Genomic DNA, 26,510 nt, shown 5'->3' on the forward strand with positions numbered 1-26,510 from the left:
TATTGATTTAAAAATCACTGATGAACATAAATGTGGAGAATTTACTTATGCTAGTATGATAAAAAAAAAAAAAACACAAAAAAAAAAAAATCAAGTTAATCTAGCTCTTTTTTTTTTTTTTAATCCAGCAGGCTTTGATGCAGCAAAATTGATAACTGGAAACAGACTTCATCCAAAGTTTAATTTATTGGGTCAGTATTATCCCTGGTTAGTTAAAATAAAAAGAATTAAACCAACCTACTTCATTGCCAAATTCCTAGCTAATGAATACACATAAACTTATACTGAGGATCCAACTCTCATGCACAATGCTGATCTATAAAACATTGCAGAAGAGTTAATCATTTAATGTTTAAAAAACTAGATAAAACTAGCTCATGCCAAAAATTAGCCCACAGCACAATATTAATTACAAGTTTGCCCAACAGCTAGCTCCCTGCCTTATTTAGCATACTTGATTTCAAGGAACCATTAAGGAAACAAAAAAAAGACAAACACATAATTCCTACTTCATACTTTATAAACAACTCTGTGACTCAGCTTGCAAATATCAATAACATGCCTTTTTAATATGAATTTGAAGATTTCCGCAGTAAAGATGACTCAGGCACATTATATTTCTTTTCTAATAGACTATAGTAGATGTTCTTGTCACTTATCAACTGTGATTGAAATCCAGGTATGGAAGATGACTGGAAAAATAGAATTGTCCCATAAATCTGCATAATATACTAAGAGGGCCCACCTGGCCCTTGCTATCCCAGTTTGCCTTAACCACAAAGTATGCATTACATGGAGTACCTGTTACTTCCGTTCCCTGGCACTAAAGTCTGGCAGTCTTATTCGACATTTACCAAACAGCACTGTCAAAATCTACCACTTCAGAAAACATGGCAAGGTGTCACATAAGCCATCATATATGTTCCTGAAATGTTAATGATAAAAACTGTGCACTGACCTCATTAATAAAAGTCTGGGCTCCCCGTGGGCTTAGGAGTAAGATAGCCCTTCGCAATGTGTCCCGATAGCGGTTCAGCTCTTCTGTTTTCATGGTAGTGAAAAGGTTGGCAAAGACTCTGCTGATGTTCCTGTCCACTTTTTGTAATGACACATCAAGTCCCAGTCTTGAGGCCTGATCAAGAAATCCCTGCAGTCCACGTATATCTGTAACACAGGAGAGGGGGCGGGGAGAGGGGGTAGGAGAGGAAAAAAAAAAGAACCACTGCATCAACCTTCACCAATTAGGCAAATATCTCTAATTAGCTGGAAAAAGACTTTTTATTCCTGTACTGCTGTCAGGAGTATTCCATCTTCCACAGCTCCCTTTCACAGAGAGCGCTTAACAGGGAAATTCTATCAATTACCTTTCCCTGGAAAACTCTGAATGTCTCTTTGGAAGAGCCAGTTCATGTATTTGGGTGGCTGTATGTAACCCCCCAGAAGCTCAAGGCCACAGGGCCTAACACTGCACAAACAAAATGTCCAACCCCAACAATATCACAGTTCAAATGCAGAAATCCAGGAACAGCAGGGAGACAAATCACTCACTCCTAAGCTTCTCTCCTTCCACCATATATTGAAGGTTAAAAAACAAAACAAACAAACAAAAAATACCAACACCAGCCCCTCCCCCCCCCAAAAAAAAAACAAAAAAAAACACCAAAAAAACCAAAAAAAAAAACCAAAGCTTTCAGTAGGGGAAATGCTGCAAATGAGCACTTTCAAAGCCCATTCCATTGAGCTCTGTCCCTCAACTTCAATCTGAATGGAAAAAAAAACACAAAAACAAAACCAGAAAGGTATTTCCCTAATCCCATTTGTTAGAACACTAGTATGGAAGAACACACATTTCATATTATGTTCATGATGGAATCTGTTCAAACTGTGCTCTATCTTAATGAATTTCAGCTTTTTTCTGTAATAAATGTCTGAGGTTTTATTTTGTAGTGAAATTTAGAGCAAGAGAAAGGTCAAAGCTTATAGTGAGCCAGGTTGCTTTCAAAATTGACAGTGACCCAATCACAGCTGTACCATGTCATTAGCAGCCCTTAATTTTATGTGAAGCATATATAATTTGCCTTGAATAAGAAAATTTTTATTCCCCTTTTCTCACATTCCTTTCTCACACTTTTATCATCAAATATCAGCTCATGGGTGAAGCTCAATGGTGTAAGTTACATTACATTCATAAATCTCACAATAAACCCCACACTTCAGAAAACTTGACTGTAACTCTAACGATCTCTGTTACAAATTACATTATAACGACTGGTGGGTTGGGGTTTTGTTTTAAATTCTGGAAGTAAGCATCTGATTAAATTCTACATCTCAATACCACAGACACCGTCAAAGTCAGGAGACTGAAAAACAGTTTGATTCAAGTCAGTAGCATTCCTTGATGCCCCAACTGAGAGGGCTGTTAGACCATCACCAACCTTGGTGTTGCATGGCCATAGAATATAGATTTGAAGTTCTCTTTTCTCTCCCTAAAAAACACCATATGAGACATGATACAAGTAACACCTTGCAAGAACACACCAGTTAAAGAATTTAGCTCATGTAAAAGCACAATATATTGGAGCCAACAATGTAATGATCGAACAATAGATCCAAAAGGAAAACACTGAAATTTAGCCTGAGTAGCTTTGTACTTCTATGCAAACATGGGAATGCCCGTTAATATGATAACTTCAGCTTCAGAAAATAGCCCATTTACAGAGAAACATCAGAAAGGAATAGAAATTAAGCTAGGGATGAGCCAACTGCAGCAGAATCTTTACTGCCTTTTTAACTCAAGCTTAGTTGATAAGATTATCATTCCAGCCAGCCCCACCATCAGGAAGGGTGTACTCAAGAAGGTCTTGCTGGTGACTTAGGCAAGTCTATAGCAATTTTATCACACTGACAAATACCTACTAGATTTGCTTACTGTATAAAATCCTGAGTCACTGAGGAAAGCAAGAGGTTTATTGTTATGCAGGCATTTCTGGAAAATGCCAGAAGACTTCAGACTTCTAGAACTGCTAAATGTTGCAGATGTGCTGAAATAATGACAGCGACAAACAACTATTGTTTATAGGACAAAGTATTTGACAGAAGTTGTCAAGCTTAGTTTGGATTTTGTTAATTTAAATTCAGTAAACTAGCGTTCATTACTATACCTTTGCTTACTATATGGATTGATGATACATGAAACACTGAGATTTTTCAATTATCTTAGAATCATAGAATAGTTAGGGTTGGAAAGGACCTTAAGATCATCAAGTTCCACCTCCCCTGCCATGGGCAGGGACACTTCACACTAAACCAAGTTGCCCAAGGCCTCGTCCAACCTGGTCTTGAACACTGCCAGGGATGGAGCATTCAAAACCTCCCTGGGCAACCTATTCCAGTGCCTCACTACCTTCACATTAAAGAACTTCTTTGTTATATTTAAGCTAAACTTCCCCTGTTTAAGTTTAAACCCATTACCCTTTGTCCTATCCCTACAGTCCCTGTTGGCATCAGCCCACCTCACAAGCATGTCAAGGTCCCTCTGGATGGCATTCCTTCCCTCCAGCGTATCAACCGAACCACACAGCTTGGTGTCATCGGCAAACTTGCTGAGGGCGCACTCAATCCCACTGTCCATGTCAGCGACGAAGATGTTGAACAAGACCGGTCCCAACACCGATCCCTGAGGGACACCACCCGTTACTGGTCTCCAGCTGGACATTGAACCATTGACCACAACTCTTTTTGTGCGGCCATCCAGCCAGTTCGTTATCCACCAAGTGGTCCATCCATCAAATTGATGTCTCTCCAACATAGAGACACACAAGGATGCTGTCTGGGACAGTGTCGAACGCTTTACACAAGTCCAGGTAGATGACATCAACTGCTCTACCCCTGTCCATCACTTCTGTAGCCCCATCATAGAAGGCCACCAAATTGGTCAGGCAGAATTTCCCTTTAGTGAAGCCATGCTGGCTGTCACCAAGCACCTTGCTGATTTTCATGTGCCTTAGCATGCCTTCCAGGAGAATCTTGCCAGGCACAGAGGTGAGACTGACTGGTCTGTAATTCCCTGGGTCATCCATTTTCCCCTTCTTGAAAATGGGGGTTATATTTCCCTTTTTCCAGTCATCGGGGACTTCACCTGACTGCCATGATTTCTCAAATATGATGGCCAGCGGCTTCACAACTTCATTCGCCGGCTCCTTCAGGACCCGTGGATGGATTTCATCAGGTCCCATGGACTTGTGCACATTCAGATTTTTAAGATGGTCTCGAACCAGATCCTCTCCTACAGTGGGCGCAAGGTCTTCATTCTCACAGTCCCTGCGTCTGCCTTCCAAGACTTGGCTGGTGTGGTCAGAGCCTTTGCCAGTGAAGACAGAGGGAAAGAAGTCATTCAGAACCTCAGCCTTCTCCAAATCCTGTGTAGCTGTGTAGTAATTATGTTCAGTCCTTCAAAATTACTGCAGTGCCTGACAAGCAGTAAGAAAATTCCCTTTTTATAGTTTAGTAATGACTTGTCTTTTTGTGCAAGCACCTGAAGTTATCACTGCACAAAGAAAATCTGTTTACAAAAGAGTAACTGTGCTGATGTTACTACGTTTCTTTTGCATTATGTCTCAGCTCCCCTGCTGAACTACTGGTTAGAAATAATTGTTGCAGACCAGTGCAAAATACTCAATGCATATGGTAAGAATATTTGGTCTTGGAAGGATATCTTGTATTCCCTTATAAATTTTTACCCCCAAGGAAAACAGACTATTTCCCAGTTTGAAAAAGTGAAAGAATTCAGACTTTTCCCAGGTTGAGAATAAAACAAACTGAGATGGAAGAGACTGTCCAAGCTCAAGTGTACAAGCACAATCTGTCAGTTTTTCACAAATAGAAGAGAATGTGAATTTATTCAGTGTTGGCAATTAGAATTAACTGCATGGCTGTATCTTCCTGAATGCTGACATGCTTGTTCTTACATGACACTGGGGAGGAGGAGAAGGCTTGGTGGGAATTCAGAGGAGGAAGCAGGAACTGAAGAGAAGTGTTTCCAGAAGTGACTATTTTAGGTGCCTATCGAATGGAATTTTTTCACAAATAATTATTTGCAGCCATTACTAACAGGATAATAATTTCTTAAAATATATCAGTACATAAATGCACAAACATATGCCATATGCAAGAGCATTTGTTTATAAATCGTAATAAATTAGGCTTGGTTTTATTTTATTTTACATATCACATATGAAAGTGAGCTTGATGCCCTCATTTTTTTCTCCTCCATTTAGTAGATCACAAATCCATGCAACATAAAAGAAAAATTGAGCTTCGTTCAATGACAGCTCAAACAGAAATATTCATAGAAACAGTAATAAATTTCTTTCCACTTCTCATAATTTAGAACAGTTAATTCTTTATTTTCTTCAGCACCCAAGGAGCTGTAAAATTGTAAAATTCAGAGAATTTAATAAAAATAAAGGATTCTATAAATGCTTTTGTCTGTTAAAATAATGTACTTTGTCTCTTGTAGTCTCAACAGTGGCCTTTTATTAAAAAGTTCAGATTTTAGCATTAGAGAGTTATCCTGAACTGTTACTAATAATTCCTTGTGCCCATTTATTTCTTACTTTATAGGAAAGTACAGCAAATCCAAACTCAATCACAGTCAAACACTTCTGTCTGAACATATGACAAATGAAAGACCAGTCTGCTGTAACTACACAACCTACAGCTATCTCTGTCTTCAATTTTCTAACTAGTTGCTTTTACTCAGGTGTAGTCTACATTCAACCATAAAAATCACATAGTACTATTTTAATCATCTAATTGCCTACCTGGTTTTCACATGTCCAACATGCAGAATTTCAGAGACAATATTTGAAAATTTCTCTGTAGAGAACATCAGTTTCTTGAAGATGATGCAACACCTGCACTCAGAAGGAAAACGAATGTACCCTATACAGAATGCACTCAGGCAAGCACTTCTCTAAAAGTGATCTGTAAAACCATATAATAATTGGATATGTTTATAATACTCCAGTGTCAAGCACAACCACGTAAAATTAGGCTGGAATTGGAACTAACTCACTGGAGCTTCGTAAGAAAAGCAAACTTCTTTTGAACTTTGTATCTCTTCTGTTACATGTGGCTGGAGAGAGAATTTCTGTGACTGAGAGCCTTCTTCCTAAGTGGCAGATACAGCATATGTTCAGGTCTGACAACAGAAAAATGAGGCAATTGCAGAGATAACTATTACAAGGAAGGAAGGAAAGCCTTGATGCACTGCTAAGATATTAATTTTGTCACTCTGACTACAAAACTAGTGCTCACCATAAAAAATACTGAACTATAAGGAATAAAAAGTGTATTATTTCCGGCTGGAGGTTCGGCTGGTCACTGCACTGGTTGACTAGAACACAAAAATGTAAGAATAGTACTAAATGTGGCATTAGCTACCTATATGCTTATTGCCATCTACAAAATAATTCTTTTATTATCCATAATCTTGCTTATATATAAAAAAAAAAGATTGCAGTCTACCACAGAATTTATCTTTCATAAATTCACACAATCCAATTCTAGGCCTTGACACTAAGCTTTAAGCTATTATTTTTCTGTGAAACAGCTGTGTGATTGGGCACAGCTGGCCTTTAAGGATGGCTCATTGTAGAAAGAAATTTCCAGGAGGTAGAGCACATTATATCCTCTTTTCAACACCAGTTCCTAACCCCACTTGACAGAGATAGAGGCAGCACATGGCCATGAAACATTTTACTTTGGGTAGAAAACAGCTGGAAGCAAACTTAAGTACCAAGCTGGAGCTGAAGGCAAGGCTAAAGAAGCACCAAGAAATAAAATTCACACATACTTTCATTCTTATCCATCACCAAGTAAGTTCTGTGAGGACTGAAGTATTGTCACTAAGTTCTATTTTCAAATGACCTATACTTACAAGTTTTTAAGATGAAAAAAATAAGTGTGAAAAACAATTAGATCAGGTAGGAAGTGCTGGTGTTTCTGGTTTTCTTGTTTGCAGCTTGTAGGCTCTACACTTCATACTTTTCTCCAAGTGTTAGTTTTATTTGAGCACCAGCTTGGTGATATATTTAAAGTAGTGAAAAGAGTTTAATTATTTTAGTATTTACCCACTTATTCACCTTTTCCAATAATTTAGAAACAGTATCAAGGGATTTTTCCTTGTAATTAAGCTCCAAGAGAAGACAAAAAATCACTATTTTTTACTTTTAATACAAAGATACTCTGCTTTATTGTAGGCTTCTCTCTCTTAACTGCAAATTGGATGGAATACTTCCCACTTATTTTTCCATTTCTTAAGAAAGAATAAAATAAACATTCTAGGATTCACCAATATGGAAGATAACCTATAAGCACTCTGAAACTAGTTTCCATTTCAGTTTCATGGCTTTAATTCATTTTATCTTTACAGTGGCTCTCATTCCTAATTTTTGCAACTGCAATATGTTTACATAAGAAATCAAGAATAATAAAATTTGTGTTAGAAACAGAGATGCCCATCCTGATGATTAGACACCTGCTGAATTGTAAGCTTTCTCAGTGAACGATTTTGAAGGAAATTTTGAGTCCTTGCTACAGATAATAACATACTTGAAGGATCTGAATATACTCTAGTATTTTAGGAAACTAAAAGTGGGCATACTTCAGAAGTTGCTCTTATTCTTAAGTTAACAACAAAATTCTCTCCCTTCAAACAATAGAGCAGAGAATACTATTTATGCTTCCAAAAGGGAATTATTTTGTCCAAATTATCTAGAAGAGCCAGACTTTGAGAAAGCACTGAAAATTTGAACCTAAAATACTGACAATATGATTTCAGCTGTTCAGAGTCATTAGACCAGAAAGTCTGCTACAATAGGTATGACCACATTAATATTAAAATGTAGATGCTCACTGGATCCTAGTGCAAAACTGAAGTGATATTAGTAAGGTATGTTTTCTACTTTTGTATTTTTTTCTTTGTTCTTACAATCTCTCTTCAAACATGTCACATCTCTTTCCCACCTACCACATTCCCTCATGTGTCTGCCTGCATATTCCCACAATCAGTGCTAATATAATTGATATCAGCCAGATAATTTTTCTACAAATATTAGAACTCAAATTTTCAAAACAATGTCTGTGATTTAGTCACCTCATTCCTAATTTTCACTTCAAAACCCTGTTGCTAAAAAGTCTTTGCCTTTTTGCATGCTTTTATATACACCAAAGCTCACAGTAACACCTCTGCAATTATATCCCATTTTCTTTATTTTCTAAGAAAATAAGTCAGTAACTGGGTAAGTTATTTACTAGGCAAGTACATATAATAGCTAGTACAATAGCTAGTACAATAAACCAATTACATTGGATTTTTCTATTATTCAGCTTAGATAAGATACCTGGACTAGATGAGGCCAGATGAGAAGTTCTGCTGAGCTCCATATGTCTCTGACAAACAGAACGTAGAAGAGAAGCAGCCATGGAATGATACCTCCCTTTAACATTCTCCCAACAGTTAACAATTTGCAGTGCATGGTATTCCTCAGGTAGGTGTAGTCTTTATGTACTTCCAGGCACTACCCTGGTGTACTTCCACATTGTAACCCCCAATGGCTTTCTCCTCCTCAGAATAGTAGTTTCCCTTTAAAGCAGTGTAAACTATGAGCATCCAGATGAGTTCACCTTCAGCATATTAACTTGGATATTTTCAGAATCTCACTGGATTCTCTCCTTTCCCATTTTTACACTTTTCTCTCCTGGATAATTCTACTAACATTGATCAAACACAAAGCAATGTACTAGCACCTGCACTGCCTGACCAAAAGGGCACTACATACTGGCATACAGACCTAGAAGATATGTAGCTTCTTCTTAAAGAGATGAGGGAAAAGCAAGAAATCAGATATTTCTGGAAAGAATAAAGCAGGCTATCAGTAATGTAAACTTTGAAAAATACAGAAAACATTGATTTGCCATTTAAGTCTAGCTCACAGGATGACATTTGATCACCTCTCTGCTGAAACTGAAAATCTTACCACAGCTGTCTTGACACAAGCATCATGATTAATCAAATGAGAAGGTCTACTCAGAACCCCTTATATCAAAGGCCGAAACTTGTATAATGGCTGCAGAAATTTTTGTTGGGCAGTTATACTATCTGCGTCGACTTTGTTATCAGGTTTTTAATTATGAAAAGAACTTTGAATAGAAGCAAACCATAGGTATTGGTAATTTTCACTCCTGAGCAGATGGGGAAAGGACATAATGCACCATAAAGCCAGATGTGTTGCATGCACAAACAGATGTTTTCAGATTCAACTTATCATAAAAGGCAGACATCACTATTAAAAATATTTAAAAGTTATTCTGCACAACTGCTGCTTCATACCCAAACCAGATGATTCAGTCTGAAGATAACTGGAGCTTCCCAGGAGGCCCAGAAGGCACAAAAACCTTTTAAAGGCTACACAGCCCTTTTGCATTTAGCATGAAAGGTCAACCACAGGCCTCTCCTGCTGGACGTTAACACTTCACATTCGGAAGTACAAAGTGAAACCACCGCAGGAAATTCATTGCTGTTGGAAAAAATGTGGACATATGCTACAATTGATGTAAAACTGAAACTCACTGACAAACTAGCATTTCTATTCAAATCATCCATTTAATTCTTCCAAGTGCAATAATTGCCAACTCTTTGCCCAATGGTAAACCACTCAAATAAGATGTAATAGTTTCTCACCTCACTACTGCTGTTAATATGTTAAAATTCTTTTAAAGACACTTTTCAGTGTTACTGCTGTATCTTCTGAGAAAAAAAACAAAATTGATGCATTGACAGAAACTGTGCTTTTGATGACATATATCCTAAGTTTAAACAATATGTTTCTATCACCTAAACTATACTAATTACTGCATTAAATTACTGAGCTTAATATTTGCTATGGCTGAGTACAAGCAATTCTAAACATCTATCCATCAGTACATTTGGAAAATATATCTTACATCTTTTAGAGGGCTGAGATGCACTTTCCCAAAGCCATGTTATTTTACATGAGCATCCAAATTAATAGTGTTGGGATTATAAGATTGTCTGTTTTAACAGAAATGCAGTTGTTACTGTTAAGGAGCTTTTACTGTATTGTAAGTTTGGTTACTGTACTTTGACACATGAAATATGTCCTTAATAAATAATACTGGTCACCCTAAACTAGGAATAAGCAAATAAAAATAAGCACATCCTGAAACAACCTAAATGTGCAAAGGAAACGCCTCAAATAGAAAGTCATAAAATATATCTTCTCATTCTGAGAAAAACAGAAGTTAACTTGAGAATTTGAGATTCATTCTGTGCGCGTGCGCATGTATCTAACTGTCCAGGTGGAAGCACATCCCTTTGATTTTAATGGAATCACAGAGTAAGTCTCCCTCTTAAATACTACACATTCTGATTTTAAGAGAGACTGCAATAAAACTACTGGAGATGAAGGAATTAAATTTGCCCTTGAGGAAAGGCTACTGGCACAAAGTCCTTATTTTTTTATATACGTAACAATAATTATTGCTTGCATTTATACACCACCTTTCAGCTAAGGATCTCAATGTACTTTACAAATGCCTGTACATATAATAAAGTATATACTATAAATACACATTATAGGAGCTAGTTGCTGTTATACTTACTTAACTACATGTCAACAAGTAATAATTCAATTCTGTATGCGAAACCTTCTCTCAATGGAGTATTTCTGTAGGTTCAATTAAAAGCCAGGTGCCCTGGGCACAAAAGTAGCAAAAAGGTCATCAGAGCTGCCAGCTTTCATGTTGCTGACACCATCTAAGGATGGAGTCTTCACTAAGGAAATGGGAAATGTCTTTAAGGTTACTGTTTCTCTACCAGTCTCTGATTTTGGACAATCAAGTCCTTACTGATGTCACTTTTTTACTCTCTTGAACCTTCTACACTGAGAAATCTAGATGTCTCTTTGGCAGATGCCACGGTTTCACTCCATCACTCTCTTTTCAGAGCATTCTGTACAAGGTAGTACAGGGGCACTGAATCCATACCTTGTCTTGATCCTTATCACCATGAGTCTCTGACCGAGTCAACGCCAGGCTGGAAATATCATTAAGGGTTTGTGTCACCACATGCACCATGCAGATGCCAACTCAACATGGAGCCTGAGCATGGTACTGAGCAGCACAGAGATCACCTGCCCTGGCAAGCCCATCCTGAACTACTTGGCTAATGTTTGGTCACCTGCTGGCAAGCTAAGGACAACAGTTTGCATATTTTTATCTCAGAACCCAGAAAGTAGGACCACCTGACCAATCTTTATTTTACTTACAAGGTGTCCTTACTTATCAGGCTGTAATGAGGATAGTGGTATCTAAAGTTTAATTTCTTTGTATTAGGAAAACTAGAAAAATTGTGTACTCTTCAATTTCCTACTTCTTTTAAAGCCCATTCTTGCAATGCAGCCTCTATAAAACCACACAAAAAATGCAAGAGGATACAAAAATCAATGACAGACTCCTCTGTTCTCCACTGTTTTCTGTTAAAATCAAGATGAGAAGAAACCCTACTGAGATAATAAATCTCTTGAAGGGAGTTGGAGGGAGTTGAAAACAAAAACTAAGTTCATGTCACATATAATGACCATCAATTAGTCCCTCTTGTACAAATATGCCAATAATAAACAAACAGAAAAAAAAAAATCAATTGCCAATTATTCATTTGCATTATGACCACTTTTAGTAAGACAGCAAATGCAAGTACTCCATTCTTTAACAATATGACTCTGATTCCTGAGGGGAAAAAAAAAAAAAAGAAGAGAAAAAAAGAGGGACAACAAAACAAAACCAGAAAACAACAAAAAAAAACAACCCAACAACCAACATGCTAGAGAATAAAAACATGAATCTGCTTTTACTTAGTCATCAGCTGAAACCTTCTCAGATATCTCTCTGTTAGCTCCATGCTTTTGGAACATAATGAGTAAAGATTACTGAGAAGACAACTTGTAACACTGTGGTGGTACACTATACCAAGATTAGTGCCAAAAGATTCTCCACTCATCACATTCTAAATAAGAGTAATACATTTTAACAGACTGAAAAATGAGATGTTTTAGGCCTTAATCATGGAAACATTCAAGTGTGGATTTAGCTTTGTGTAAGAAAACTCAATGCCAAATTTCCTCCCACGTACAAAATCTCTCAACATGTAAGTGTTCACATAGCTACTGCACACTGTGATTTACTCCTATGATGATAATCAAGACAAACATTTCAGTTGTGGAGAACACACTTCCCCCTTCTTGGATATGAAGCCTTTTTTCTAAATACAATGATAAAAAACAAGTAGAAAGATTGGTTTAACCAGTTCTCCCAAGTAACTACTCTCCAGACTACAACCCTGATATTTTAACAGCTTATGCCCATTACTGCATATTTAGACTTTCTGAAGGCACAGTAAACTTGCTGTTGACAAGCATGCCCGATTTGTTTCATATGCGCCCAGACACAAGAGCAATTACCTAGGTTTCACTGAAGCATTCCATTTGAAATTAACAACCACCTTTAACAATAGCTTTTTTTCTTCTCTTTACTTATTTCTGTAGAGCAACAGCAAAGAGAAATATTCACAGGCTTTAGGAAAACTGTGCTCCCTCATTAAAAATTCAGCTATAGAAAAGGATAGTAGGAAAACGGGAGCTACATACACTTTCCATTAGTGTACCCCCCCAAAAAATACAATTAAAATACCTTTATTTGAATAAAAGCAGTCAGATACATTAACAGCCCTTCGTTTACTAGTCAAAACCATCCCGAGTAAATCTCAATAAAAAATTCCAGTCATAACTAACTAGAGAGTTATTTTGAAATCTGTGCTCAAAGATACCTATGCACTTGGACAAGGGAAACAAAACTGCACATTGTAGTATTCAGGGTTGTCGGTTTACTTTGGTGACACTAAGGGGGCCTTATTTGCATATATATAAAATTGGAGGGTACTATAGCATCTCCTTCACACAATTGTATGAGTAGATAAAACAACTGAACTATATGCCTCGGTAAATTTAAATTGAAATTTTACTGTGGGACTCAGAGACAAAGCTTCAGTGCAACTCCCCGAGAAATCTGATAGACTTTTATCTTCCAATGACAGCAATTAATGTGAACACCAGTTAGGAACTCCAATATACCCTAAGATTAACATTTGAAGAGGTCTATCCCCCCCCAATTAACTTAATTCCTTAGCTACTATCTTCTATCTTCTAATTTACTGGAAAGGAATTAGGCAATTCCAAATGTCATCGGGAAAAACTTTATGTTTAGAAAAGACTGTGAAGAACATGTCTGGCTGAGCAGCACCACGTAGGTACTGATAGTTTTTTGTGGGTGTTGGCAAATATGCGCACCTTAAGCTGGTTCACAGAAGCAGACACTGTGCTAATTTCGCTTACTTTAAATAAAGCAATGGCTTGGAAGAGTACAAGAAATCATGCCAGAAAGCATAGGACAGTATGCTACTGGCAGGTATCTAACAATCCGTCAATCAGGTAACGACAAGATTTTTACATAATTACTGACTTCTAATTTTCCTATTGTTGTGGAATAGCTGGAGAAGGGAAAACAGAACCATCACCTTAAGAAAAGATTACTACAATGCAGGAAAAAAATAAAAAAAAAGTAAAAATTTAACTAGTAAATACACACTATTTTCATACTACAATGCCTAAAAAAAAAAATCATCTAAATCTTCTGAGTTCCTGAAAGCAGTTTAACCTTGTGCTGTTTTAGTGTAGAGGCATGGAAAGTTTACTTGAACTCTGGATGAACCAGCTACAGGTTTTCAGATAAATGTAGAAAGTTTTTATTTTTATCTTCTATTCTGCTCCATACTTCAGGTAGAAGCAATCCCAAGTTTCTATTCCTAGGACACAACATATCAAGTTCTGCCTCTTTATAGTTTTAAGATAACTTCCATGTACTGTAATTAAACAAAAAATGACCAGATGAAGATGAATATTCCTCATTCATGCAGTAAGTATAGCTAATGCCGCTTTGATGCTACATACTATTTTCAATTACTTATGTGTAAATATATTTGGTTAAAATAATTAATAACTTGTGGGGATGTGGGAGTAAGGCAGGAGACATTGTCAGGAGAATGTGACTCAGGTCTCTCAAAGATCACTTAAGAATGCCAGCTGGAAATCACTGGAAAGCAAAATAACACTGGGTGATTTTCTTCAGCTTTGACTTTTTTGTTCTTTTATCACCTCAATCTCCTCATTTTAGCAAAAATGAATCTCATTCCAGTTCAGGTATTTCTTCAAATATTTTCATTCACTCATATAATCATTCCTTTTACTATGTTGAGGTTGCTCACGGTCACCGAGTACATTAACAGATTCTGCACCTTCTTCCTTCTCACTCTTAATATTTATTTAGATGCATCGATGCATCTTCTGACAATGACTTCCACAATGACTTCAACAGCAGCACAGACAATATAGCTGTAAACTTCAGGAAATGAGACAGCCATGTAAACTGCTGGAAACACCCTTATTTCCAAACCTTCTAGCAAGAGGCTGTAGATACAGTTTCACACTTCATTTCTTTCGACATGTCCCCAGAAACACTGCTGTGTGTATCTAGTGACAGGACTTGAAACCTCAAATCCCAGGCAACTCCAAGGCTCTATTACACTATCTACTGTTCGCATGAAAAAGAATCGTTTGTTTTTTTTTTTCCCCTGGAAACAAGTATTCGCTGTTTGTATGAACACATCTCTTTTGCTCAAAATAGTGGAATGAATGACCAGCAAAATGTGCTTTATCACCAGAAAAAGAGAGTACTTGAAGTTAGGCTCTTGAGAGTTAGGAGGTCACTGATTACATTCTTTATACAGCAGGGTCTTTTTTTTTTTTTTTTCCCCTCATTTTTTATGGAGAAAGAATCTAATACTAAAAATACCAGTTTCTGCAGTTTCTGGTTATGTTCTAATAGCATCCTGATTTATGCTTTATTTCACCTCCTATTATCAAGTCTTCTAATTTAAAAAAATATAAAAACAGTAAAAATTAAAAAAACTAACCACCCCACAACATTTTCCTGTTCTTTCTTCTCACATATCCTTGATATATCCTCTTTTATTTCATGCAAGTACAATGGGATCATACATATACAAATGAATTTATATAATCTCAATTTTTCTGTTTTACAATTTACTGATTGAAACATACAATTTAAAATTACTTTTAAAGAGTGGAGCCCCTACTCTCTTCTTATAGAGCAGTCATTCATTTCATTCATTTCCACCTGAAGCAATAATGATTTATTTATTGATTCTACAATGTTGAGAGGTTTACCTATGTGTACAGAAGTACTCTTTCACAGCCCCAACTAGGAAAAGTCCTACCAAATAAAATGAATGTCTGTTTAAATCTCTGTTGTACAAGATACAGGGAGGAGCAATAAGACTGCACTGCTATAGCAATAAACAACAAGCAATAAAAATATTTCCCTTGAGTGACCATGCTACAATTTAAGTGCCGAAGCTAGAAAAGGAATATTAAAATTAATATAGACTAGTTGATAGAGGATAAACGTCAGGAGGAAGACTTCTTGAACCTTGCAGCACGCTGATGACAATTGGGAGAGATGGTGAGTAAAAAAAAAAAGCCTACTCAGAAGAGACTGAATCATCTGAAATTCGCAGTGGATTTAGTGAAGTGCGTAGTCCCATGGGCTAGAGACATGAAAAGAGATAACAAGGTTGACAGTGAAAATGAAAGAACTGGACACTGAAGAGTGCCATGGAAATACTGACGTAAATTATTTTAGCTACTACTAAAGAATAGAAAGGAAAAATCCAACACAAACTGAAGTGTATCCTCAAGCCTGTTTCTTCATTAACATTTCTGACTTGATTCTGAAGACAAAAAAACCAAAACAACACACACATAAAAAAAAAACAAAATCATAAACAAACCCTAAATCTCCTACAAACCAGAAAAATATTGAGAATACTCTAACAGTTCAAAAATTTTCCTTGTTTCTGATTTTATAATTCACTACTGCAAAGGAATTTGTGACCTGCCACTGTCTTTGAAGTCTCATATCTTAATTTTTTTTCCTTTTTTATTTTTTTTTATCCAACCTATCCGTCATTCCCATTGCACTAAAAGGTCACTGTGGTTTACAATTCATTTCAGCCAAATGAACAGGATTACATATACACATACAATAAAACATAAAAAAAAGGGGGGGGGGTTTGAAGTTTCTTTTACTATTTATAATTGCACTTACAATTTTAGTGTGACAATGCCAGTAGAAAGATGAAAATAAGCTGCAAATATAAAGTTTTAAAAATATAAGCAGATATTTGTTGCAATCTTCTGCATAAATAATAGGACTGGAGAATTTAAAAGACAAATTATACTATAGAGATTTAAAAACTAAAGTTGAACATCATTGAATTTAGACAGATACTGCTACTTTCTCTTTCTTAACGACTTTTTGATGTCTGACATTAAGACTCACCAGATGTTCAGTGCCTATTTCTGTTGCAGCCTGGATATCACCTAATTTGAATATTATTAGTTTCCTAATTAATAATTTTCATATAATCTGATTACTGTTACAATCAAAATGGTCAAGCTCCTCTTAACGTTGCCCAATTTCTTTCTAACCTCTACTAAAGGTTTAGCAGCTGAAAGCCATGCTAAACTGAAAACTAAAATTACCATATCCTGCAAATTCATGAAAGTTATCTGATAGAGTTTTAATGCATTAAAATACATGGAAAGTGATAACTTTATACTTCTGTTTTCAATATGTGCACGCAACAAATGGAAACTTAATAAATTTAGAATTTATCATGGAATCATGGTGGTTTGTTTTGCAAAGGCTTCACTGGGAATGGAAAACAACTGCCTCATGGGTTAGGACCTGGCTGTAATTCAGAAAGTGAACAGTCAGCTCCTGAAGGTCCATGGTACCATTTCAGCTACATCAAACTCATGAAAAGGGTTAAGATCTCCTTATGATCAGGCCAGGATTATTCCCTATAAGAAGGAATTAATCCTAAAGAGTTTTTTATTTCTTTGTGGATTTTTTTGTTTGGGTTGTTTGTTTTTTTTAATTGCTTTGGGTTTGGGTTTTTGGTTTCTGGTGCTTTGGATTGGGTTTTTTTGTTCGCTTGTTTGCTTGTTTTTTTGTTTTGTTTTTTTTAGTTTAACACTTTATTTTTACATACTGCTGGGAGTTAGGAAGGCGAAATTCCATAGCACACCTCCAAATTGCTCCATCATGCTTGAGTGGCATGGTACTTTCTACATCTCATGTGGACTATAAGGCTCAGTGTTTGCAAATTATTAGCACAATATTCTGCACCCTTTCCTCTCCATTTGACTGTCAGAGACTAAGATCAGAGAACACAGCTTGGTCTACCATTTCCAAATGGAGGAATAAATGGGCAAAATCAGTCTATTTGGATAGAGGTTATATGTTTAGTTTATACAGATAAAAACACCAGTTCTTCATACATGAGCAGTTGTAAGGTTTTGGTTTTGGGGTGTTTTTTTTTCCTCCCTTGGTTTCCTGCTGCCTTGATCCTGAATAATCTGTAGCCAACTGCGTTCATCAGTACGTGATCATCAGACTGACACGTTCTACTCTGCAGGGGGGGCATTTCAGCAAACATCCACCAACTACTTTGGAAAAGCAATGATATTAAGAAAGGACTGGCAAGGAGTCTTCTGTCACTAGCAGATTTTAACTGCTATAATACTCATTAAATCTAACACACTGAATGAACCATGGGACCTGGTGAAAGCCATATGCAGGTCCAGAAGGACCTGGTGAATGAAGTTGCTAAGCCACTGTCCATCATATTTGAAAAATCATGGCAGTCAGATGTCATTTCCAATGACTGGAAAAACAGAAATATAACCCCCATTTTCAAGAAGGGGAAAATGGATGTCCCAGGGAATTATAGACCAGTCAGTCTCACCTCTGTGCCTGGCAAAATCTTGGAGCAGATTCTCCTGGAAGGCATGCTAAGGAACATGAAAATCAACAAGGTGCTTGGTGACAGCCAGCATGGCTTCACTAAGGGGAAATTCTGCCTGACCAATTTGGTGGCCTTCTATGATGGGGCTACAGAAGTGATGGACAGGGGCAGAGCAGTTGATGTCATCTACTTGGACTTGTGCAAAGCATTCAACACTGTCATAGAATCATAGAACCATTAGGGTTGGAAAGGACCCTAAGATCATCTGGCTCCAACCCCTCTGCTGTGGGCAGGGACATCTTATGCTAAATCATATCAGCCAAGGCCTCTCCCAGCCTGGTCTTGAAGGCTGTCCCACATGACACCCTTGTCTCTAAACTGGAGAGACATTGATTTGATAGGTGAACCACTCAGTGGATAACGAACTGACTGGGGCTGGATGGCCACACACAAAGAGTTGTGGTCAATGGCTCAATGTCCTGCTGGAGACCAGTAACGAGTGGTGTCCCTCAGGGATCGGTGTTGGGACCGGTCTTGTTTAACATCTTCATCGCTGACATGGACAGTGGGATTGAGTGCGCCCTCAACAAGTTTGCCGATGACATCAAGCTGTGTGGTTCGGTTGATACGCTGGAGGGAAGGAATGCCATTCAGAGGGACCTTGACACACTTGTGAGGTGGGCTGATGCCAACCTCATGAAGTTTAACCATGCCAAGTGCAAGGTCCTACACCTGGGTCGGAGCAATCCCAGGCACAGCTACAGGTTGGGCAGAGAAGAGATTCAGAGCAGCCCTGCAGAGAAGGACTTGAGGGTGTTGGTCGATGAGAAAATGAACATGAGCCAGCTTCAGTGTGCGCTCGCAGCCCAGAAAGCCAACCGTATCCTGGGCTGCATCAAAAGGAGTGTGACCAGCAGGTTGAAGGAGGTGATCCTGCCCCTCTACTCTGCTATCGTGAGACCTCACTTGGAGTATTGTGTGCAGTTCTGGTGTCCTCAACATAAAAAGGACATGGAACTGTTGGAACAAGTCCAGAGGAGGGCCACGAGGATGATCAGGGAACTGGAGCAGCTCCTGTATGAAGACAGGGTGAGGAAGTTGGGGCTGTTCAGCCTGGAGAAGAGAAGGCTGCGTGGAGACCTCATAGCAGCCTTCCAGTATCTGAAGGGGGCCTATAGGGATGCTGGAGAGGGACTCTTCATTAGAGACTGTAGTGATAGAACAAGGGGTAATGGGTTAAAACTTAAACAGGGGAAGTTTAGATTGGAGATAAGGAAGAAGTTCTTTCCTGTTAGGATGGTGAAGCACTGGAATGGGTTTCCTAGAGAAGCTGTTAATGCTTCATCACTGGCGGTGTTCAAGCCTGGATTGGACAGAGCCTTGTGTGACATGATTTAGTGTGAGGTGTCCTTGCCCATGGCAGGGGGCTTGGAATTTGGTGACCTTAAGGTCCTTTCAAACCCTAACTATTCTATGATTCTATGATTATTACTCATCTAAGGAATTGTATTATGATGCATATAAATATTCAAGTTTTTATATTAAACTTTACCAAGTTTTTGGGCTATGGTGAAAGAGATACTCAAATGAACAGACCTATGATTTAAATTGTAAGAACACCGAGTCTGTTCATCACATACAGGTAGGGTACAAGTAGAGGGAGTTGAATATTTTGGCCACAAGCCTCAGCACGCCTGACAATGCAAAAATATAACCTGCATTAAGATTTGATTTATATAATTGGAAGTGATTAATTTTAATTAATTTTAATAACTGTAGCATTAACACATTAAATTCTGTATCTTTATACCCAATGTAAGTTGGCATATGATTAGTATATTCATTATGAAAAAAAATAGACCCTGAAGGATATGAGCCTTAAAACAAGAGGAAAGACATCCAGACTACATTTTGACTTTAAAAAAATTCCTAAAACTAATATCTGTATCAATGATCTTAGATATGTAATTCCCAACTATTAGTGGAAGAAAAATTGAACTTTTCAATAATCTAACATTTAGTTTTATCTAAAAAAAAACTCTTAATATACAAGGCACATTTGAATAAATGTCTTGCAAATTTTCTTCATGTTTTTTTTATTAGCAAATCATCTTGAATTTACTTCATTGTGCAGCAGACATATCCTGGCCTAACCTGCATGTCATCCACCCTGTGACAGGTCCTGTCAGAACTTCATGAGAGAGGATTCCTTCCCTGAGTAATTACAAATCCAAACATAAAAAACAAGTGGGGAAAAAAAAAGTTATAGTAAAATTATTTACTCTTCAGAGTTACATTGGAAATAAACCATAGGAAACTTTAGAGCCTTCTAATACTTCAGATATTCACCCCCAGCATCTGGCAAGCCTCACAGAATCATATTCATTTACATACTTAAAGGTCTGATGTTGCAAAGAGATGCCTCATGACAACTTCAGAACTTTCTATTCTATGCCCCAATAAAACTGTTATGGAGCCAGATACTTTTCAACACTTTTCTAAAAAAAATAAAAATAAAAAAAAATCCAAATGTCTCTCTCTCCACTGTCCATGTAAATCATTAAGAGCATTTTTTCACATGGGTATTGCAAGAATAAAATACTCATTCTGAAGTGGGTAAGTTATCCAAATTCTACATTAACAGAAGCAATACTCTCCTCCTTTAAGCAGATATTCAGAAACATCTAAAAGCTCAGAAACTCTTTGCATCCTCTCTTAATTAAGAGCCAGACTTCGGAGACCTACTTAATCCAAGCAATGTGTGCTTGTTGTCTGTCCTGCTCTCTTCCCCTTCCAGGCTAGAAGTGGTATTTGTAAGCGTAAACAGCTTCACAAGAAGCTGCTGCGTGGTGGGAAAAACCTAAGAAAAAGCATTCATTATCAAGGGGATTTTCACATGGAAACATATAAGGGGAAAGAAAAAATTGCTTTTACAAAGGTGTTTGGCTCTTCATTTAGGAGTGAGGGAGGGCCATTAGCAAACATGACCTAAACATTCTGGCCTTATTTGCTGAAGTTACTGGGTAGAGACTTGAAATGATGCTTGTTAGTCAGGCCTAGAAATACCAGACCCACCTGGTACCACTAAAGATGTGAAAGAGATATTGCATGAATATTAATTTTTAGGTATCAAAAGGAGTACTCTTAAAGTCTATTTAAGTCTGATGGAGACAGACACTGACCCTCTTTCTCTGGTATTCAGAAAAGAGGGGGTCCAGAAGAGAAAAAATCTCATATGTTTTAAGATGTTGCTGCAGTCTTCTAGCCTGCAGCTAGACAGCCACGTAAGGGGAAAAAGGCATACACATAAATACTTTTGTCTTCTCTGCCTTACCTACCAACTATATCTCTACATAGCCTATTTGAATGTTAGATATATTTCTCTTTTTGTATAAAGATGCATTTTACAAAACATTTCAGCTGTATCTATGCTATTCTTGGGCTAAGGCAACACGCTGCGCTGTATCTGGAGATGTTTTAAAATTGAGTGAACAAAGTATTTTTCCCTTACAGAAAGTTCCTTATTTCAGATCTAATCTGGAACACCAGCGTTACCATAAGCTACTGTAAAGCACTGTATGAAGAATGCTAACTTCATCTCAGCCAGACTCCTACAGCTGCACAAGTCATCCACTGCATTTTCCTTCTGGCAGTGTTTGTTGCTGTTTTCACTCCCTGGTCTGTCTTAGAACAGCACCAGAATTTTACTTAGGGATTGCTTTGCAAGCCCACAGTACTAAGAGACAACCAAAATAACACCATCAACTCCATTTTAAAACTACATTTCAGTTATTAAGTTAAAATTAAACTGTATCAAAATATTTAATATCCAGGGACCAGATAGTTTAAAATCATTTGTTCTCTGTGACAAAAATCGGTTCCCTTACATTGTTTATTGCCAGCATGAAAGAATTCAGTACCGATAGTGAATGACTTATTAAAAATATTACCAGTCTTTTTTAAAAAAATCAGTTCTTACTGATGATTTAAAAAAAATGTTAATTAAGAATCTAAACTGACAAAATAAAGCTAATCTAATAGGATCCTGTAAGAATCAGTCACTATAATCATCTACTGCCAAAAACTCTATGGAAAGATTACAAATATGATGCTTCAAAAGAGGGGAAAATTATTTTAAAATGTAATCTGAACTTTACTTCTGAAATACCATGACCATCATGATCCATCACCCACAGTCACTGCCCAGACTTACAATAAATCAAAGCTATGATTCAGTGGTTACAATTAATCACGTGAGAGCAAATGTTGGGAACAGTACTGTCGTGTCCAGTACATGCATTTCAGATTATATGTGATAAAGTATGTTAGTGAACAGCAAACAAAAAGTTGAAAGGAATTTACAGGACTAGTAAAACCTGATACAACAACTAACTAAAACAAACAAACAAAAAACCCAAAACAAACCAAAACAAAAAACACACAGAAAACCACCACGGAGATTCAGTTGAAGCAAAGCTACACAGCCTAAGGTACATGGGAAAAAGTGACTGTTTACACGCTGGAAATTAAAATCGTACTCAAAAAGAAATGTTACATGCTACTACCAAAGGAAGTAAACTACCTTAAAAAGTAATTTAAGCTGTGAAAGTTATTCAAGTAGAAAAAATAAGCAGTTATTAGAACATAATTGGGGCTGTTTTGCAGGAGCTTCAGAATGTGAGAATTCTGGGAACAGAATTTATACAGGAATCAAGATATCTACCCATTTTTCAACTTGCAAGAAAGATCCGCCCCACATTACTCAGAATCATAAACAAGAACTCAGTTAAAAATCTGTTCACATCAGGTCTATAATACAGTTTAATCTAAGAAAAGCTTATCCCTAAAGATAGTATCACTATGTATGACCAAAATAAATCCAGAAGTGTGTAACATCATATTAGGTAATTTGCTTAACTATTCCAGACAGAGATTTTTCAATCAGCATTTGTATATCTACAACCATGCATCTTGCTACCAGAAAGCATTATGACAGTCTTAGTTGCTGTAAGAAATAATCAACCTTTTACTTCTTATTGGATATCTACCAAAGACAAGTTGCTTTAATCAAATACCTTATGGAGACTTTACCAGGATGGATGATTTTATACTTGCACTTTTGAACAATAAATCTAAAGTGAATAATTGGAATAAATCTTCTTCACAGTCTGTTCATGCAGTTCATGCAATCCATTTGAAGTCTTATACTTCCATGCAATAAATTGGCAGAAACAAATCATGAAGCACCATTTCAGAGCAAAGTAGTATATAGTCTAGCCCTCCTTTGCCATATGGGCTGAAATCTTAATACAGAAATTGCTTTCATTTCCTGTGAGAAATCAGAATGGCTTTTCTCCAGTAAACTGTAGATACCTATTAAACAAAGTTATGGTGAGAAACAGAACATTTAAATTCACTGTCAAGAGTTTTCATTTTGATTATAGCAATTTCCAGTTTAAAGAAGATGAATATCCAGGAAACCATTTAAAATTAATTCGTCCCTTCTAAAGTAGCACTAAAAAATAGTTGGGAGTGAAATATGATTACTTCATTTCAAATCTTGTCATCTAGAATAAAAAAGATTCAATTGTGTATTTATTTGGCAGCAGCTCACTAGGCAGAGTAAGGGCTCAAAGTCCTTTACAGAGTTCTAAAATTCCAATTTCAGCTTTGCTGCTTTTCCTTCATAAAACTTCATAAACTATAGGTCAATGATAATTATGGCACCAGCCTAGTTTGTCTACATTTTCTTTCTTCAAATTCCAAGTATAAATATCAGTGAGGAGCACTACTGTGTTTTAAGGTAGAAAGGAACAGCAAACCCTCTGTCTGCATAAAGGTCATCCTACCTCTTCCTTTTTTAATGCAAAATGAGACATTTGAGCACAGACAAAAAACACAGCTAAACATAATGAGAAAGCTAAAGCCCATTTCAAGTATGTCTCCAATTACTGTACATAATAAGCATTAATATTAATAGGAGTTTGGGGAATCCAACAAAACAATGACTTGAACTCGGACCCCCCATCATGTTGGGAAGGGCTGTCCTGGAAAAACTGTGCTTGTCATTTTGACTAGAGTATGACTGTAAGAAAACTTGTTATACAAAGTCTTACATGCTCATAAAATTAAGCAAATTGGCATGTTCAATAAGATAATTTACTGCAGACAAAGCCTTAGTATTTCTAGCAGCCTTCCAGTATCTGAAGGGGGGCTATAGAGATGCTGGAGAGGGACTCTTCATTAGGGACTGTAGTGACAGGACAAGGGGTAACAGATTAAAACTTAAACAGGGGAAGTTTAGATTGGATCTAAGAAAGAAATTCTTTCCTGTTAGGGTGGTGAGGCACTGGAATGGGTTGCCCAAGGAAGCTGTGAATGCTCCATCCCTGGTGGTGTTCAAGGCCAGGTTGGACAGAGCCTTGTGTGACATGATTTAGTGCGAGGTGTCCCTGTCCATGGCAGCGGTGTTGGAACTAGATGATCTTAAGGTCCTTTCCAACCCTAACTATTCTATGATTCTAAGGCTAGTATGTCCTCCAGAATCTTTCCATTGTGGTGTTTCCTTCACCCCTTCTTCTCTGGCTGAACTGTAGAAAGAGAATTCCATTCTCTGTCCCAAATATTTTATATATATATATATATTGGGTCAGTCAATTTGTTGCTCCTTTCTTTATAGCAATTATCCTGTCCGCTGTTTCCTTTCCATCCTTTCACCACTGTGATACAGTCTCTTATTTTTTATATTGATTATGTACTCTTTTGAGCTTTACTAACAGCCACCACACTTGCAGTTCACAGAAAATGCTGGTTATCTTCCTGCTTGATTGCTCAGACTCCCTCACCCCTGTGAGAAAACTTGCAGCAGCACAACTGATAGTCTATCAGTTCAAGCTCAGAGCAGTGTACTTCCTCACACTGTCCGCTCTCTATTTTCCACTCCACTCTTCTCCTGAGCATGTTACCCTGAACATGCTTCATCAAAAACATCAATATTATCTACCAACTTGCTTCTAGCATCTACCCATCTGTACCTGTTGCTGCACTTGCAGGAATTTCAAGTAGAATTTTATCCTACCAGGCCACAACAACACTTGACATGAGCCTTGTTTACAAAAAAATCCAGCATCCACTATGAATTCTGTGAGAACTGTCATCCTTAATCACAGACACAGATGCACATGAAATGAGAAAATTAATGCATTCTTATGTATGTCATTTATTTATATCTACACACACATCCTCTCCCAGACATTTCTATGTTACTTCAACAGGAGCCTCATGCAGTTCCTAAATGTCTGGGAACATGGCAGAAATTTGGGAAGAACAAAAGCTACTGTCATACCTAACGCATGAGTCAGATTTCAGCTGTTATCAATGGGTACCATTTCCCTTCCTACATGTAGCACTGAACAGAAAGATACCTGAACTGTTCTGGACCCCAGAAATAGCTTTTTGTCATTTCTGGCAGTGCAAAGCTCACAACGGTTTGGCACCATGGTGCTTAGACCTGCCCTCAGCAAGGTGTAAACTCAGTAATGATGCACTCGAGTTCATTCAATTCTAAGACGCAGTGAAGCTTACAAGAAGGTGGCACAAAGCTTATTTAACTAATTAAAGCTGCCTTAAAACCCCTGAATGAAGTGATTCTGTGAGACCCTAGCTTGTCAAAGTTTACACATACTCACTTTTCAAAATAACACGCCAATATAAAAAATGCTGTACTATACCAAAAATATATTTGTCTAAGACAAAAAAAAAAAAAAGACCTTTAACCTCCCCTCAGTCAGATGTCACAATTCTTTCATTGTGTTTCCTATTTTAGATGAAACAGGAAAAATAAAGGGTAAATTGGACCACTCGAAAACCTAACCATCACTGCTTTTTACCTTATTAACTTCAGCTCAGTGTGCAATTTCAAGTGGATTGCTTCTGAAAATGCCCCTATGTCGACAAACGACTAGAAGGAAATATTTCCCCGAATAGCAGTATAATCAGTGTAGATGTAACTAACACTGAGCTGCTCTGTTTTGTGGGTTGCTCTGTAGGCAGCCACAGGCCACAGTGACTTCAACCTCACCAAGTTACGAATCCCTTCTTGTCGAATCAGTATAAATCTACCAGCAATCCTAGTCCAGGAAGGTTGCTACTGACACATTTCGCACCATATTTCATTTATACACTTAATTATTTAAGAACAAAAGATGGGTTAATATTCAGAGCTCACCATTGATGTGAGCCTTTTTAATAAGACCCCTTAACAATTGTTTTTCAAACTATTTCTCCTGAAAATGTTTATTTATATATAAAAGCCTTGCACACTCCATGAACTCTGCAACTAGCTTATGATTTGAACTGAAGCATTTATGCCATCCTTGTCATCATGGTATCCATATGACAATACCTTCCTACTTTATTTCAAGCATGCTGGTCCAGCATTCTTGGAGGAAACTCCTTTTGCTGGATAAATCATAAAATTTCA

The 26,510-nt window shown here is 37.3% G+C and overlaps 1 protein-coding gene across 3 annotated transcripts in view; it reads right to left on the reverse strand.

Annotated features, from left to right (window-relative positions):
- GRID1 (glutamate ionotropic receptor delta type subunit 1) overlaps positions 1 to 26,510 on the reverse strand; it is a 596,456-nt gene that overhangs the window by 240,589 nt on the left and 329,357 nt on the right. For all 3 annotated transcript variants that reach the window (XM_061449455.1, XM_061449436.1, XM_061449445.1), the window contains exon 4: positions 959 to 1,164. In XM_061449455.1, coding sequence (XP_061305439.1) covers positions 959 to 1,164 — 206 coding nt within the window. The remainder of the gene's footprint in view (positions 1 to 958; positions 1,165 to 26,510) is intronic.

Source organism: Pezoporus flaviventris, unplaced genomic scaffold (assembly GCF_033815535.1).
Source record: "Pezoporus flaviventris isolate CSIRO_AGI_PZ_B2104156 unplaced genomic scaffold, CSIRO_AGI_Pfla_v1 ptg000001l, whole genome shotgun sequence".
NCBI classification, from domain to species: domain Eukaryota; kingdom Metazoa; phylum Chordata; class Aves; order Psittaciformes; family Psittacidae; genus Pezoporus; species Pezoporus flaviventris.